Raw genomic sequence first — 18,891 nt, 5'->3', positions numbered from 1 at the left:
CCTTGGGATCTGACGAACTTCCATCTGTCACGGCGCATGGCACGTTTGAAAACACGGCAGTCGGGCAGCGGGTGAAATTCCCAATATGGGCCGAGTAATACGAACTTTGTTATCACCTGAGTATTTCGCTGTAGTTTTTATTTCACTCGACTTGCTTTGTTCACGTGCTTGTGTCATTCTAAGAAACTCGGAGATGAGGATCAACTTAGGCTGGTCTTCCTCTAACCTTTTGTATGCGAAAAGAGCACCAAACCGGGACAAACAAATAGTTAACGTGGGTAACGAAGGTAGCTTCTTCAGCTGCGTCGTGAGGTTCATGATGATGACGTCCGATCGGCCGAACCTTAACTCGAGAGCTTCCATGACGGCTGCGGGCGGGGTGTTGCCGATCAGTAGAGCGGTAACCGTGTCCTTGGCGTCGCCTCGCAGTGCTTTGCGTAGCCTCTCCAGGTTCTCAGAGTCAGAGAATTCACAGACTCGAGTAGATTCCGTATAAGACTTTTTAAAGTGCAACCATTCGACGCTGTCGCCGCTGAATATAGGTAAGTCACGTGGCGTAGACAGGCGGCTGAGCAAACGATCCTCACGCTTGGCTGACGAGTTCGTCATGATATCCTTCAAGGTAAGCGCTAGTTCTCGAATGCTGTCACTTGGAACAGGTTGCTGGACTATAGGTAAGTTGACGGGTGCTGGTGCAGGGTGCTGGTGATGCTGTGGCTGATAAGGCGCCTCTGGCTGCGGTATGTAAGTAGTTTCGTCGTGACCTTGACTCAACCACTGTTCGACGTTCGACCGCGCCCTGTTGCTATGCGCGCTTCCGCTCGCTTCACTACCGCGCTCATTCTCACTCTGCGACTCTTCGGCGTCAACTTGGGCTAGATCAGCTTCTAGCTTTTTATCAATAAGGGCCAGCTCAATCTGGGCCTTGGCTTGAGCGGCTTCAAATTCCAATTGCTTACGTCGCGCAATTGATGATGACGTAGATAGTTTAGACTTTACTGACGAAACTGAACCACGTACACTTTTTGGTGTTTCCATTTTCACTTGTTCCCTATCCTTCGACGATTTCACTTTAAGACTATCGGTGCCGAGGTCTAGGAATTTATTAACTATAGGTTCCGCGGGTGTAGGCGCGGGCGCGTTGCTCGATGTACTCGCCATTTGCGCATTCGTGCACTCGAGTTCGCGGCGATACTGATTACGCGTTTTAATCTGCGATTTTTGCACTGGTGTCCTATGCATCACTTTAGCACAGATTTGGTTCGAATGACCAGTTAACGTCATATCTTGACTCCTGAGGTCACGACAAAATATGCAGCTATTTTAAGACAAAAAATGTCTACACAAAAAGTAAGAGACAAACATTGTATGTAAATTGCAACTAATATGTAAATTCCCAATACTCAGCAGATGTTCGAAACTCACTCGATCACATCAGATTCAAAGCCTTTCAATTAACCAAAGACAGGTGTCAACCCTAATGGAACCCTTGTCGTGACGTCACACTTGATATGGAACGTCTCTGGAATTCAAACCGACTCATATCGAGATACGACTTTTAACCCAGCGTATGTTAATTTTATCAGTGATTGAAAGTGAACCTTAATATCTGTAATTTCGGCTGAGATTAATATGTTTCAGTTTATAGACAGATAAGAGTTTGCTATAATTATTCGAGCTGATTTGTTAACGTGAATGAGTCATGAGTCAGCTGTCGTAAGGCAGTTAAATGATGGTGTTCTAAGAACTTGGTTCTATTAAAAAATTCTAATCCTTTGGTATTTTGCAATCAATGTTCGTTATCATTAATCAACTCATTATTATAACTAATTATAAGACTACCGAATATGTGTTACGAAATTGCAAAGAAAGTAAATTATGTAGATTCTTGTATATCAAAGGAAATGAATGTCCATGATGCAAACATTTTTAGAAAATAATTAACTGTATTTATACTGTTTAAGCCCTTTGTCTGTTTGATAAGGATCCTAACATAAGGAGATGGACTTTAAAAATGTACAATGTATATCAAAGTTAATTATTTTATTACAACTTTTTTTAACAAAAACAGACGAAGGGTTAATTATTATTGTAATAAAGTACAAGTTAATTTTATAGAGTGGTTTGTGTTTGTTTCTTAAATTATTAAATTAATGCTTCTGAGTGATAAAATAAATGTTTTCCTCATACATATATATATAGAATCTTTTAATTTATTTATTTATAAACTAGTTAATGTATATTGCTGGATCAACACTTCAGACATTATGTCGTTCAAGAGGCAATGTACACGATAACTACACCTACCTAATTAAATTTATTATCATAGGTAAACCATTTAAGTGAACAATATGCTGCAACACATTTGTGCCAAGTTTTCCAGGAAAATAAGTTTTAATGTCGTATCAGAAACCTCAATTACATAAATAGGTCAGTCTGAGATACAGGTAGTCAATATTTTGCTCAGCTTCAGCTTATGACTAAATTATAATGGAATATTTAAAGCAACTAATAGAAGTCATAATTCATCACACAAACTTACCTGCATCTGCATCAATTTCGAACCGCCCTTCTCCATTTTTGTAGACTCCAGCACACAAAATAAACAAACAATTAAATTCACCACTCAAAAGTCACAAATAATTGTAAACAGTCTTTCAAAATAAGTAAATAAATACGCGCGATTTTCCAAAATAACCATAACGTTCACAAAATTTGACACACAGCCGTATGTCAATGGTGACCGCGAAATTGAGATTCAAATTTGGAACGTGCGTTTGGAAACTGGAGTGAAGTTTGCAAAATTAAATTGTTTATAGTTTTTAGCGCGAGTTCGTATAGCGATCAAACAACCAACCGTCGCCTGGCGACTCAAGCGCGTTGTGCGGCGTTGCTGTTGACTCGCCGGCATCGGCATGACTATATAGGCATGCTAAGTAATCTGCCGCCGGTCTAACTCTTAATCCAATCAGCATATGGCTTGTTACTGCATGTTTCATTCCATTTTTAAAGTTGGTGAGTGAGTACGCTGACTAATCGGCTGCACCTACGGCCTATAAACTTGGTCATTGCATATTTTTCTCTAAGTGAGTACTCAACTGTAAGGCAACCTAATAAAGCATATATTTAATTGACTCATTTAATAAAAAGTGAGCTTAATACTTTTTATCAAAAATTACTAGTGTGAACGGATTTTAAAAGATAATGCGTACAAACAGAGTGCTTTTTAAAATGCTCTTGGCAGTCTTGGAGAAATTTGCAAGCCTGCAAACGAATTCAGTGAAAGTGTTATCGCGACCTAAAAACGATTAATCCCTGAAGTAACTGAAAACTTTACAGATAACGTTTAGTTTTTAGCAAATTGATAATGTCTGTATTTGTAGGTAATCGTTAATTTTTTTATGACTTATGTTTTTTATGGGATGGGAGGCAAACGATCAGACAGGTCGCCTGATGGTAAGCGATCACACTCGAAGGACATGTCACTTATAGGAAAATAAAAGTCATGAATTTCAGCCGCACTGGCATTTATTTTACAAAAGTTACATACAAACATTCATATTCAGTAATGTGAACATCGCTATGTGTACTGTGGATGTTAAGGGTGCCTGTCAACTAGATAGCGCTCATCAGATTTAGGTATGTAAACTGTGACCACGTGAACTTCACAAAAAGTAAGATGTACTAGTAGCATTTGACATAAAAAATCAGGCTGGTCTGACTCTACCAAAACACATTTAAATGTATTGGTGGAAACTTTGTTTAATTTTACTCGTTTTTGATTTTTTTGTAATTATTTGGGAGTTTTTCCACCGTTTAGAAACTGATAAAATACATGTGAACGTGTAATACTACGAACATGTTTATAGACATGCGTAAAAAGAATATTGAAATAATATTTAATAATACTATCTACTCTGGAAAGTGGCAGAATTGTATGCCTTCATATAATACAAGGACCATATAATACGGGACAGCCCATACAAAAAAGTGTACCCCTGAAATGTATGGGCTTTTTAGGTTTAAAACTGGATGCCGCTGTTCGCAGCCTGAAAGTGGCCAAATCATATTTTCCCCAAATATTTTTATGTTTTATAAAAACAAATGACATATTACTTTATTTTAAAATCATAATATCACGTCAATACACATTTGAAAAAAAAAAAAAATTGTAGGCATCATCAGTGTAGTTATGATAGTATTTAATAGGTGGCGCTAAAAAATCGAGGTACGATTCTTAGTATGAAGTATGTAGGTAAATCCTAGATATAATCATACATTTGATTGTAGGTATCTAATTTGCATGCAATATAAACTTTGTTTTAAGTACTTAGGAGAGCATTATCATGTTAACAGGCACCGGAAGGCTATTCGTTCATTATAGGTAATTAGCACGTAAACATTTTCGATTAAGGTATTTTTAGCCATTGCTTTTTGACTTTGCAGTTCACCTACTATTTCAATAAACTCCATAGAGCTGTCAGTTCTTAATTAGGTTGATTTAATTGTCAATTGATAATCTTGTCAGAAAGTTAAAAAATAATATCTTCCGGCGTATCATGCTTCCAATTTTATCACTTATCCACGTGGATAAGACATCTGTCACTCTCAGACTGACATACTTGCCAAAGCGTGACGGATACCTACTTTATCCACGTGGATAAGTGATAAAATTGGAAGCGTAATACGCCGGCTGAGGTTCTAAAATAAACATCAAAGGAGGAGGATTTTGATGTTTCTAGGCTAGATAAATTATGTTTATTTATCCTTTACGCGGAACCTTCTCATTTAGAAGGTGTTTGCAAAATTTGTCACTTTAAATTGAAATTAAGAATACATTTCTGACCTCCACATTTCATCATTGCATAGTGTACTTAAATTTAGATTAGAACAACCCTCAATTATACCAACCCAACCAAGAACTGCAAGTCAGCCTCATTCGCTCACAAATCTGTGCGAGTACTATAGAAAACGTCAACGAAAAATGAGCTCAAAATGAATCACATAAAGGTAAGCAAACATTATGTATAATATAATTGGTTTTCAAGTCCAGCTAATGATAGATTCGAATATGGATACCTGAAATACTTTATGTCACTTCTTAGGCCGTTTAACATTATCCGATCCGATGTCGGATGTCGGAAGGATTTCAATGGAAAATATCCAAGAAACGCCTGTAATTTATGGGATATCGGTCCGACATTCGATATCGGATCGGATAATGTGAAAACGCACTTAGGCCGCAAAAATAAATTGAGCACTCTTTTAGTTCTACAAATTAGATCACGTCAAGATATTTATGATGCCTTCCTTGTGTAACATAATATTACGCAGGTGATTTTACAGAACACAAACGTTTATGAGCGAACAGGGCTGAAGGAACAATTACACATGGCACGACGTCGATCCTACCTACTCACGTCTACGCATCTTATTTGTCAAGACTGAACATTAGCCTATGACTACTTGCTAGGTCTCGTTGGAAAACAAGTTTTTTTATAACGAAATATCAGGCTTCATGTTACCTACCTTAGAATTTGTAACACTGCCGCGTGGTTTAAGTCGTAACACGTTGCAGTAAAAAATCAGAATGTAATTACTTCACCTACGTTTTGATCTATTATTTGTAATTGTAGTCCATATGCTAGTGCTACTGTTTTCAGAAATATAATGCATTCCGTAATCGTTTAGCTGCAAATACTTATGGCTCAGATTCAGATTTCTCAGTTTGTAACTTGGCTTGATCTGGTTTTGTTATGGCGTGGACGATCTTGGTTATTGGCACTAAAATCTTGCACGACTTTCAAAGTCCACAGAACTAGATTTAGTTAGAAGAAACAAGTTTATCTATTTGTGTAGGGGCCAAGCGTGTCAGATTTTGTACTGAAGTTGTTACTTGCCTGTGATTTTAAATATGTCTCAGACCCTTGAGTGTTCATAATGTTTGTGTTGTTGCAATTTAATGTCACGTAACGAGGCATTTTTTGGTTTTGTTGACTTCAACATACAAAAATTGACGCCCGAAAGCTGCAAGACGAATAACTCAGTGGATTTTACTGAGTTCATTTGACACGCTAAGTAAGTAGATACGTTTGTTTGATCTATAGTATACATGACATCTGTGGTCCCATCAACATAAAACCTTACCCTTGACTTCTGATTCTTCTGAAATCTGACTCGTGCTGCTAGTTTTACATAAATTATTTTTAGTTTTAATTTATTAATTGTATGGGTTTTCTTCAACGAACAGCTTTTAACATAATATACATAAATGTGATTCCAAACGAGACCAAGCGTCTATGAGCACGTCCTAAAACTATGCATGTTCGCCATGCACCGTACCGACATCCTAGCAAGCACTGACCAGCGTATTGCCGCTTAATACAAATCAATTCATTACTCCTCTTATGAAAAATAATTGAAAATGCTTATAAAAATACACTTTTGCTGGGAAGAAACTTTAGTATGACTCGACCGCTCTAAACTCTAGAGATGCATACCTATAAGATGTTATTAAAATTTTCACGCTCCATATCCTTAAGCCCGGTTCACATTATTCCAGTAGTTTCCATTCCAGTCCAGCAATCCAATCCAGTACTGGAATGCTACTGGAATAATGTGAACCGACACTGGAATGCACTGGAATGTACCCATTCCAGTGAGCATTCCAGTCCAGTGACTGGAAAGACCGTCAACTTTTCATTCCAGCTCACCCAATCCAGCGGCATTGGAATAATGTAGACAGCCATTCCAGTTCCAAACCAGTGCTAGATTGAACGCTTTTACAGTGAATACGAGATAGTTGTTTTGGGGACAAGTTCCAAATTTAATAATGGAATTGAATGAGGATCAAACTCTCCATTTTGTCTCGTTATACAGAGAACATGCATGTCTCTGGGACATCACATCTGATTTTTATAAAAATCGAGATGAGCAGTTTTTAAACAATTTTTGAGTTTCTTTCTAGAAATCATTGTCACCGATGTGTTTCCAATCCAGCTACTCTTAAAAGACTGGAGTAATGTAAACGATATGCTCCAGTCCAGCACTGGAATGGATTAGATCGCTGGATCACTGGACTGGAATAATGTGAACCGGGCATAATCCCTTGTTTCCACACTAGGTTGACTAGGATACTACCTAGCAGTGGCGGCTGGTGAAAATTTCTGCTAGGCAACACTGAGCAAAAAGAAACCTACCTTACCATTAGGTACTTTACTAGTAATCAATTTTAGGTAAGCCGGTGGGAATCGGCTTGTATGGACCAGCCGCTGCTCAACCTAGTATACCTAGGCAACCTAGTTTGGAAAATAGATATTACCTACAGATATGGAAAGCGTCTTGACTTTCATCAATGAAATCTTATTTTGTTCTTTTCAAAATAACTTTGTAAACTTGACTCTTGGCATCGTTATTAAGTATTCTTTTCCATCTTTTAATTTATATCAATTTTTCTACTTCTTTCCTAAAGTTTCTTCCCATATACCTTCAAATCATACATAAGTATAACGCCTTCCATTTTATCGAAGGCAATATCCGTGTTGAGAAAGAAATATATCTACTATTACAAATGTGTATAACTTGTTTTTAACAAACATACATCAAAATGGAAACATTTAACATGCAATAGAACTCCGATTTACAATCGAAATTTAATTATTTTAAATAAAATAATGGCACATTCACGGGAACGCTCACTAATCTTATATATTTTAATACGTCTAACTTATTCTAAAGATCTCAAGTGGTGAAGTTACGAGAATAAGCGTACGTATATTATTGTAAATAAATTCCAAAGTCTCTAAATATTTATTTCCAATATATAACACTGATTTCACAAAATGTTGATATATAATTACAGCTTTAATTTGGAAAATAAACTTTGACAGAACTCAAACTAGCGATTTTGAAACGCTGATCCAATTTCTTCTGTGAACTGTGCTACGGAGGCTTACTGTGCAATATTGTTTAAAGAACCGGTTGCAGAATTTTTTTGTTGGATAATAAAGTCAGGTATTTTTATAATTTGTCTTCTAAATATAGTTTTGTAATTGTGCGATTTTTGTTGGTGAGTAAGAATTTTATTTGACATTATGTACAAGTAGGTATAACTTTCAATTATAAAGGCTTAATTTTAAAGTGACTGATTTATAATAAGACTTCGAAACTCGTGACTACACCACTGAGATCATTGGGCATACACATTTGCGGGTTTCCCAATCCCTTACAAAGGTAGCCCTTTACACGAATTGCTCTACAACATTTATGGCTTCATTGCAAGATTATTCACATTAACATAATTACACTTTAAATTAAAAAAAAATGTTGACAGTGAGTAAAATTTAAAATATCTCAGCCTTCTCTGTGCTGAGCCGTCTATTTCTGGTAATATTTATTTTACCGAAAGGAATATTCCACCAAAACATTGAAAACATTTTGCTACATCTTTCCTTTCAATGAACGCAAGTTTTCAAAAACCAACATACCTTTTTCAATTGTTTTAAAGCTCCAAGTGCAAAATCTTTAGTAATCGAGCAACAAAAAGTTTAAGTAATTTTAGTTAGTATTTATTTCGGACTACTTTCCCAAATATGTTAAGACAAATCTTGCAATGAAGCCGCGCGGGTAGGGAGAATGCGCCGCGGCAGCGCTAGTTACATTAGGCAGTCTTTGGGTAGGTCGGGAGAATAGCCACTACGCACTCAAATTCAACTAACACCTACCTACACGCTATGCCGACACGATCTGAAGCTTTGGAAAATAATTCATCTGCTAAGATACAAGAAAAGAATTAAAAAAAAAAGAAAACTGCACACAGTTATCTCTGCAATGAGTGTGCAGGTAAAAAGACAAAAAAAAGAATTAAAAAATATATTTAACATTTCTTAAAAACAACAAGGAATTATAAATAAATCTGATTTTATGTTTGTAAGAAAAAAAATAAAGGATATTATTACCCAATTTAACAAACAAATACATTAATAATGTTGGTGACCAAACATTGCTTACGCCTACCTAGTAAACCCTTGAAAGGGATACCAAACCGGTCCACGGTTAAAAGTTAAAGTACCTGTTCAATTTGTCGAAAGTAAATAGTACAATCGGACTACAGTCATCAATAAGAAGATAAATTAATTATTATTCTCTTGATCATGCATTCCCGACAAGTAAGTTAAAAAAAACCTTCGGAAGTAAAGAGTTTTTGCAGATTAAGCAACTTTTCAAAGGCTCAGATCAGTTACATTCATAAACTTTTCTCTACCGACCACATCTCTACATGACTAACATCAACACTAACTTACATTAATTTTATTAATTTGAGTTATATATTTTCGTTATGGGTGTTTTAGGGACAAGTGTGCCACAATATATTATTTATTATCCAAATATTTCATCCCCATATACAGGTTTGTGCAAACTTCTCATTATTTTGTTAGATTATGATCACTTTGAACTAATAAGTGCAAGTGATCGTCATATACTTATATAATACTTAAATGATTTAACGAAATAAGGTAGGTACCCTGGATTTTGTGACGTAAATATTCGAAAAACTTTGTTTAAACTTATCAAAATAATGTTTTACAAATGTGGATATCAAAGCCGTACAGTTATCATTTTATGAAATAACATTTGGCTTTGCCTTTATTTCTGTATGAAAAAGTCGATATTAACAACTGATATTTTTTTTTTATTGTTAGTTGCATAGTTTTCTTTTTTTACGTATTCCTTTCGAAATCCCTCAGTACAATTGTAATCTTTGACAAAACCCTGTTTATCAATATTCCTACCTTGCATTTATCATAAGTAAACAAATCCACTTGTAGAATATTACACATTTCTTTAAATCTATAGGTACATTTTTTTCTTATTGACACTCATTTCTTCATGCGCAATTGTTTGAAATTTGCTTAGAATTTTCTAGGTTTGAAGATATTCAATATCCACGTTTGTGTCAAATCGTGGGTACTAAAGGACGCTTAGTCGTTCAGGTGGCTCAGTGTAGGCCGTACTTAACTAACCTTAAAGCTAGACACTGCTATAGATGTCGAACACACGTTACAACTATGGGGCATGCAACTATTTATGTAATAAGTACTATCAGATGTTTGATAAAACTCTCCAAACACATTATGTGAGAAGCGAAGCGTCAACAAACATAATCGGATTGATTACTCTATAAAATTCATGTTCTTGAAATGATTATGACTGAAATGCGTCTTTTTATTGATTTTTATGCAGCATGTGCGAATATAAGCCTTAACCCTTCGAGTCCCAGCGACATATGATGTCTAAAATAAGGTACATATAGATCGAAGGGTTAATTAAGGTATAAGTATTGCTTACATTAGGTTAGGCGTTATATTCTTTGAAATTAAAATGTGTTGAATAAAATGAGGCTTGTTAATTAAATCATCGACTAAAACAGTGTCCCATGTCCATGTAATCCATGGTCAGGTAACCCGTTTCATATAATTAATTTTGGAATATCAAGATGGGTTACTACGCTTCTCAAATAATGTATCCTTAGTGTATATTGAACCATAGTCTTAGCCGATTAGGACAGCACACTTATACATCGATTTATCAGTATGAGAAGGTACGAGTGACTCTCAATGTTTCATTTTGAAACGTTTCATAAGAACATACAGTATGATTATTTAAGTTTGTTGACAGTCAATATTCGTTCCCTCTTCCTTTTTATCTCAGTGTTTGATTACCGAGTTCTAGATTCGTATAGATTTTATGAAGGTAAATTTTCAATTTTAATATAATAAACCCAAGGAATTCTCTAACTATGACTGAGAAGGTTTTCAAGTTTAAAAGGCAATTTTTTGGCTGTCAACAACCTCCATTGGCACATTTTCTCGCGTGACCGGCACATCAACTCTCACCCGATTTTGAGCAACAAAGCATTCGTGTATAATCGTACAAAAACGTGCAAGAAATACAATAAACACCATCGAAATCCTCATGCAAAAATATCGTGTTCTCCCATGATACAGGTAACGTTTCAAATCATTTATTCATAGGGTAAAAAACCTTCTCTCACACTTTATAATACCTATTATTGGAAATGTTCTCTCATACGTTATTTATCTAAACATCTGTTTAGGTTACAATTATTCGTCACATTTTATTCTAACGCCGATTTAATTGGAATATTCTTTTCTGGAACTATAAATAGATAGACTCTCTATTTCCACATTTAATACGTACTAAAGGTCGTTTGCGGGGTACATGCCACTTAAATTTGCCAATAATTCACTGTGTATATATTACCTTTATAGTCTATTTCAGACTATGTCCTTGCTCCAATTGTAAATAAGCTTTTATAGCAATATATCACTGATGTATATTATGGAAAGTTACCAAAAAGTTGGAAAAGACTTCAGAAAATTTCGCAAAATATTTGAGATTTTTTCCTTTCCAAATTTGGATGGTCAAACCAAAATTTTTCAATATGGTTTTTCTTTGTACTTGGTAGGAAACTTTCCAATAAGTAGCACATCAGTAGGTAGGTACACTAGATACATGTTTTCGATTGACATTTGATAGAATTGGTTATACCTAAAAGGTATGTAAACTATAAAAGTACCATTCACTAGTATACTGAACAAGAGCTCAACATTACAACATCAGGAATATACTTATTTGGTATTTGGCAGTCATTTCTATACCTAGAAAAGTAACATATTTATGGAACAAGGACTTTGATCTCATTACATTAACCTAAAAGGTTTCTAAGTTACATTATGTCTTGGCCACTTCAGTATTAAAGCTGAACAAATTCCATTTCCGAACCTTAAAAGCTAGTTTGAAATACGTGAGTAACTTAGTCTAGTGGCAAGTACTTTGTGGCTTAGGATGCGTCAATGGTATATGCTGCAAGCACAAGGACCCTTTACAAATGTAAAGTGAATAAGTACTAGTCACTCGACTAAACCACTAATGCAGTCCGAACTAGAATTAATTGTTGATCAAGTCAGTCTCTCAAAATCTAATCTGATTGGCTGCTCCTCTACACTGTGTCCGCATCAAAGAGTTATTGATTTTATGTAGATTGAAAGTCTAAGAATAATTCGTGCACCAAATCGTCATACTTGAAAGCATACTTGAGTTTTTCTTCAGATTTTTTTTTTTTATATACTACGTCGGTGGCAAACAAGCGTACGGCCCGCCTAATGGAAAGCAGTCACCGTAACCTATGGACGCCTGCAACTCAAAGAGTGTCACATGCGCGTTGCCACCCCATTAGAAACTTGTACATTCCCTTTTGCTGCGTTAAATACACAGTAAAAAGGAGTGTACAAGTTCCAAGGAGGGTTCGGGTTGCCGACGACTCAAAGGACAATAGACGGAATAAGTCAGTTCCGTAAGTCCTTCCGTCATCAGCACACCGCACCCTCGTTGAGCTCTGGCAGATTATCTAGCAATCTCCAAACTTAAGCCCCAGGATATTTACCGCTTATTTGGCTTTCAAAAAAATTTCCAGTTTCAAAGGAATTGCTTCGGAGAGGGTGATAGAGTACCTATCAGTTGCGCCATTAGGTCAAAGAGATTGGAGGGAGACAGTTCTATACTATCATCAGTAACTCTGACTAAGGTGGCCACGACATTATAGTTTACATCATGAAGTCCCCGCAATCGACCCCCATGTCCCAATCGTCGCTGGTGCCGGAGTCGTCATACTCGGAGAGGGCCTGGTCGTACGCAGACGCTTCGTATGCCGTGACTCCGTCGAGCATGGAGCAGGCTTGCGAGACGTTGGTGTGGTGCATGATGGGCATCGCGTGGAGGGCGAAGTCGTCGCCGTCTTGGGACCAGGTGAGGCCTGGAATCGGATAATTAAAAAATTGAAAAAGAAAATCGAATGTTATATATGTATTGTACGATGAGATTACTTAGGGCCAGTTGCATCAACCACATTTGACAGACACATCATCGTAACGCAGCAGACGACTATGGAACTTCCCATACAATAAAAATGAACGAACGCTTTAACGGCTACAGAAGGTTTGATGCAACCGGCCCTTAGTGAGATATATAATTGCGAATTGGTTTATCAGTGGGACCTGGCGTTTGATGATTGGGGTATATTAAATAAATATTAATATAGGTACCAGTTGTTTCTAATCTAATGGTACTCAACATATCCGCTCCACACACCGTTAGGAAGGGTGACCCACCACCTGGTCCCACCTGGGCCCAAGCCAGCTCAAGGCCCCACTGGGCTGTCAGCTGGACCTGTCTCTTGATGACTGCTATCAGCCTTCTACTGTCTAGCGCAGGTCTTGGAAAACCACCGGCATCTATTCCAACGATATTATCGTCCATTCCACATGCCATTGGGCAGGGTGACCCATCCCCACCCTTGCCCCCAAGCCAGCTCATGGTCCAACTGAGCCAATGGGACTTGCCGCTTGATGATCCCCGCCAACCTTCTGCTGTATAATGCAGACTGTATCCAGTAATAGTCAAGGGTACTCACGTCCGCTCCACACGCCATTGGGTAGGGTGACCCAACCCCATCCTTGTCCCCAAGCCAGCTCATGGCCCAGCTGGCCTGCCAACGGGACTTGCCGCTTGATGACTGCCACCAGCCCTCTGCTGTCGAGCGCGCCGGACGCGTTCCGCTGCCGGTTGTACATCTCCGACGATGTTGCTGCTGGAAACCGATAAACACAATTTAGAATAATGTTAATCATGCTACGGCTCATAAGAGCCTGGGTTCCGCTTTGACAACTAATACCCAGATTTAGCGTAGGCACTAGTTTTACGAAAGCGACTGCCATTTGACCTTCCAACCCGAAAGGTAACTAGGCCTTATTGGAATTAGTCCGGTTTCCTCACGATGTTTTCCTTCACCGAAAAGTGAAATTTAGAATAACGTTCTAATGGGTAACAATATTGAAAAAGATGTATGAATGTGCTTTGCTTTTCCGAGAAGATAAAGATATTGAACAGGTATTTAAGTACACTATACACGTTATATAGTTATACAATCAGTCAGTAAAGCCAGTTAGTTGATAATATTTGATAAAATAATTTGATTAGTTCCCAAAATTGCAGTTAATAGCTGTAATGTAATAAAGGACCCGTTCTAATAGAAACTTAATTAGTCTGGGACATTCAGGAGGCAAGGTCATATGTTCAATTTCGTAGTATTTAGGTAACTTTACCGGTGAATTTCGTCAGTGAAGAGTCAATAACCTGGCTTTGGCAGGTTTAAGTTTGAAGTGGGTTGATAAATTTGAATTTAGCCACTTCATTTGTCTACTGATTCGAGGATTCAAGGACTAATCTTTTGTCTGTGATAAGGATCCTCAGCAAATCTTAATAATCTTTATTGTATTTTTTCATTGACATTTTTCTGTTTTAGTTGACGAGGGTTTGACCTCTATAATGTAAGAAGTCTAAATTTGTTTGTTTGAATTAAATAACAGAAATACTTTTTTTACGTAACACAACGAGTATTTAAATAACAAGACATCTGCCTTTACTGCTTTCAGGACAAATAAAATAAGGAGGAGCATATAAATAATCTATACTATTATACTATACTATACTATACTATACTATTAATACTATTAATATTATCAAAGACCTATATAACTTCGTATAGACAGATAAAGTCTAAGAAAAAAACGTACCCCAAAACCATACAGAAAAAGGTACGGTGAGCTAGATGGCGATACACCTTTGGGGTACGCTCGGCTAGATGGCGCTAATATTAATATTTGACATTTTAAAACATATCAAGCTAAGAATATGGGCCAAATTGTCAAAACTGAGGTTCAAAAGTTTTAAGCCTGTGTCGAGAGATGGCAGTCTATGCACTGTGATTACACATTTTACTTTGACAGTAACTCTCTTTAATAGTCGATCCTCTTTGATATTATAAATGGGAAAGTGTGTGTGTCTGTTTGTTTGTCCGTCTTTCACGGCAAAACGGAGCGACGAATTGACGTGATTTTTTAGGTGGTGATAGTTGAAGGGATGGAGAGTAACATAGGCTAATTTTTGTCTCTTTCTAACCCCCCACTTCCGTAACATGGGGTGTGGAAGTTTGTATGGTGCTTGATTTTAAGGCGTGCGACGCCGCGGGCAAAAGTTAGTATATTATATTGTAGTTGAGTAAACGAAGTTGTGAATAAAATACGACAACGCGCAACACCTCCGGGCTCAGACATTAAATTGGATGTCAGACACATTTCAAACTTGGCTCGGTATTTAACTAATCGATGGAATCAGGCGTTACTTTGCGGAAATCCATGTTAATCGTAAACTAGAACTTTCCTTTGCTAATCCGCGAATAGATAACGTGCAAGTCAATCAGTGCTAACCTGTTATAATTACTTGCGTATTTTTTACATGCAATTAATTTTCCCACCCTCCCACCGCAAAAATAAAAATAAATACGCAAATAAATATAACAACCCACCACCAAAAATACAAAACTCGACACGTGTTTCGCCTCTCTACGAGGCATCCTCAGGAGCTGATGTTGACGGTCCGAAGTCCCGCAACTGACTGAACTGTTGGTCAGTTGCGGGACTTCGGACCGTCAACATCAGCTCCTGAGGATGCCTCGTAGAGAGGCGAAACACGTGTCGAGTTTTGTATTTTTGGTGGTGGGTTGTTATATTTATTTGCGTATTTATTTTTCTTTTTTTTTTTTTTTGCGGTGGGAGGGTGGGAAAATTAATTGCATGTAAAAAATACGCAAGTAATTATAACAGGTTAGCACTGATTGACTTGCACGTTATCTATTCGCGGATTAGCAAAGGAAAGTTCTAGTTTACGATTCGGTATTTAACCCTACTGTGGAATAGTGTAGTTTATATTTTTCTTTGTTGGTATGTCATTCCAAAAATACTGAAGAATCTAGGGTTTACATGCACAAACAAAATTATCAATACAAAACAAAAAAGACCAATTAACCCATTCACTGACACAACGTCGATAGCCAAACCACTACCAAAGACATAACTACCCGTATAATGTATATTTTCAGTGACAGTATACCTACGTCGACAGGCGGAGCACTGTCGGCGGAAGGTTTACTTAAATAATTAAAAAAGTTTAAGTCAGTTTCTTTTTTTTTAGAAAAAGAGAATTTGCCATTTTTCATTTTATAGCATAAACTCAATTTATAACGAAGATTTAATAAAACTTTTCTATCTTACAATAAACCTAAAAACCTAAATTGACGGTCCGTCATTTATTTCCGTCATTCAGAATTTCACAATATAACTTTTATTTTCTGTTGCTTTTTCACAAAAAGCACTGTTGTAAATACTATTTGTTTCCCAATTCAATAAAAGAAAAGACGAACGCCTACAAACATAATTTCTTGGTTTTAGTCTGAAAAGCCCCAAAGCCGTCGTCTCAACGTAGGCTACGAGTAGGACGTGATTCCAGTCGGTAGCTTCGCGAGTTGATAGCTTTGGCTAACCAGTATAATGTAGCGATTTTAGAATGGGTATTTCGTAAGGCTTTGCTTACCAAAGCCGTTGCTAGCAAGAAAATAAATAATAATTACATTATGACAGGTTTAAGTGCGCAAAAAAAGAAATTCAAACTAGTGGTGATAAATTAAAACATGACAGGGAGTGCCTTGCTTAAACCTCATTGATTAAATTCAGAATTTTCAATCTTCCTAAAAATGTTCATTATTCACAGTAAAGGACTGTGTCAGGCATTGCACTTACGTTAATCAGGAATGGGTTACTCTTTCACTTAATGGCATTTTGATAGGGTAACCCTTCCAATTAAAAGGGAAAGCCAATTGTTAAGGATATTCAATAAAAGGGACAATTACCACTAATGTGTATTCGCCCGCCACTGCGTAAGCATAGATGAATAAGAAGGTAAGATTAGAGTGCTCATTCCAAACAACTTGTAGGTAATTATAATTAGTCCGAAAACACAGGTGGCCGTCAAGGGAAATATTAAATTTCACAACGGGTGCCTTACCATCATGCCACTCTCAGTCCCATTAGTCGTCGTACCTTTATTACGTCTAGCTTTGGAGTTAATCACCAGTGAAGTACTCTTAACTATATATCTACGATTTGAAATAATCAAATAAGACAGGCACACCTCCGACACTGGCGATCAAATATATGAAAGAGGCGCGTTCCTAGCACACAATCTAAGCTCGTGTAGGTGAACGCGCGTAGCATGCTTGTATGAGTGAGATATGACAGGTCGACTGTTCGCGTTTTTGACAGGCGGTAATTGTGAGGTAACCGAGAGCGGGTTGGCAGCGCTTTCAGCGGGGAGCGGGAGTGGCCATACTGTACGATAGTACTCTTTATTATACTGTGACAGTAGTATGAAGCAAGACAGTGATATGATACTTTTGCTTTTTTTAACCATTTTTTTTCTTCTTCAATATTTTTTAGAAGAAGGTAATTTTGCAGTTCGCCTATGATCTCTCGTGCTCTTTACCAATAGCAATAACACGTCCTTGGCTAGACGAACGTAAATAAAGCTTGTTGTCCTCTTTCTGTCAATCGATCTCTGCTAATGGAAGAGAGGGTTAACGTGTTATTTAATGCTACGAGGGTCCTTTCAATGGTCCGTGCTGTGAAATATTTGTAGATGGTACGCTCGATAAGAGTCGTAACGATGTTATCAACTGATTTCTTTATAAAATATAGTTGACGTTGAGATAGTTTTGTATTATAAATTATAAAGGATCGCAAAATAAATACAGCTTTGGCTCCTAGAATTATCATAGTCAATGAGACGATTATACAGGCTGAAATCTGGGTCGTGATCCAAACCTATTGGTCCTAAGTCAGTAATTAATTGTGAGTTTACATATAAAGTCCGTTTTTAATTAATTTCAGCTATCTATTAATTAAACAACATATATTCGCAATAATTTCAAATAAGGCAATAATTCAATTAGGCAATTAATAAGGCAATAATTTCAACTATAACTAGACGTATTCCGATTGTACAGTCAACAACACAGCTATGAATACAGACAAAGTGCCAAAAATATGTATATATAACTTTATTGCCTGTACATTAAGGTGTGTATACATTTTGATGTCGCTTTGTCTACATTAACAGCTGTGTTGACGATTGTACTAACAGGTTATGAATTTGATTGGATTTGACATATCAATAATACATAATTTTTAAGAAAAAAAAACCGCCTTCCTTTGGGGTTCTGGTGATAAATACTTTCAAGTGTTGGATTATGTTATCAATTCGTCTGTATATTTTTTAATATTTGTTATTCGATATCTCCGTCATTTCTGATCCAATTTTGAAATTTGGATGATTCTGACTTACAGATGAGAATGATTATCAGAACGGAACTCTAACCAGGGGCGGCTCACTCTTCATCAGCAGTTCCACTGCACCAAATGTCACTGTTCTGGACGTAAGTGCATGCTGTTCTTATAAAAATACCAAAGTCACTAGAAGTGTGCCGTTCAGATTTGAGGAGTTCCGTTCTGACCATCATCAGCAGTTCCACTGCACCAAATGTCACTATTCTGGACGTAAGTGTATGCTGTTCTTATAAAAATACCAAAGTCACTATAAGTGTGCCGTTCAGATTTGAGGAGTTCCATTCTGACCATCATCAGGATTTCCACTGCACCAAATGTCACTGTTCCGTACGTAAATGCATGCTGTTCCTTTAAAAACACAAAAATCACCATATGTATGCCTTTCAGATTTGAGGAGTTCCCTCGATTTTTCCAGGATCCCACCACCAGAACTGGGTTCTGAGAAAAATGGGACCAATCTGTATGCATATACATTCAATCAAAAAAACAATTTTCAAAATCAGTCCAGTAACGACGGAGATATCGAGGAACAAACATTAAAAAAAAAAAATACAGACGAATTGAGAACCCCTTC

General features: G+C 37.0%; 1 protein-coding gene across 1 annotated transcript in view; it reads right to left on the bottom strand.

The window, feature by feature from the left end:
- Window positions 1-12,626: 12,626 nt before the first annotated feature.
- Window positions 12,627-18,891, bottom strand: part of LOC125232709 — an 83,390-nt gene continuing 77,125 nt past the window's right edge. The window contains exons 7-8 of the mRNA XM_048138469.1: window positions 13,493-13,669; window positions 12,627-12,835 (exon numbers count right to left, since the gene is read on the bottom strand). Coding sequence (XP_047994426.1) covers window positions 12,627-12,835; window positions 13,493-13,669 — 386 coding nt within the window. The remainder of the gene's footprint in view (window positions 12,836-13,492; window positions 13,670-18,891) is intronic.

Source organism: Leguminivora glycinivorella, chromosome 13, assembly GCF_023078275.1.
Source record: "Leguminivora glycinivorella isolate SPB_JAAS2020 chromosome 13, LegGlyc_1.1, whole genome shotgun sequence".
NCBI lineage: Eukaryota > Metazoa > Arthropoda > Insecta > Lepidoptera > Tortricidae > Leguminivora > Leguminivora glycinivorella.
The sequence above is the reverse complement of the archived record's forward strand: the minus strand, read 5'-3'. Positions and strand labels throughout refer to the sequence as shown.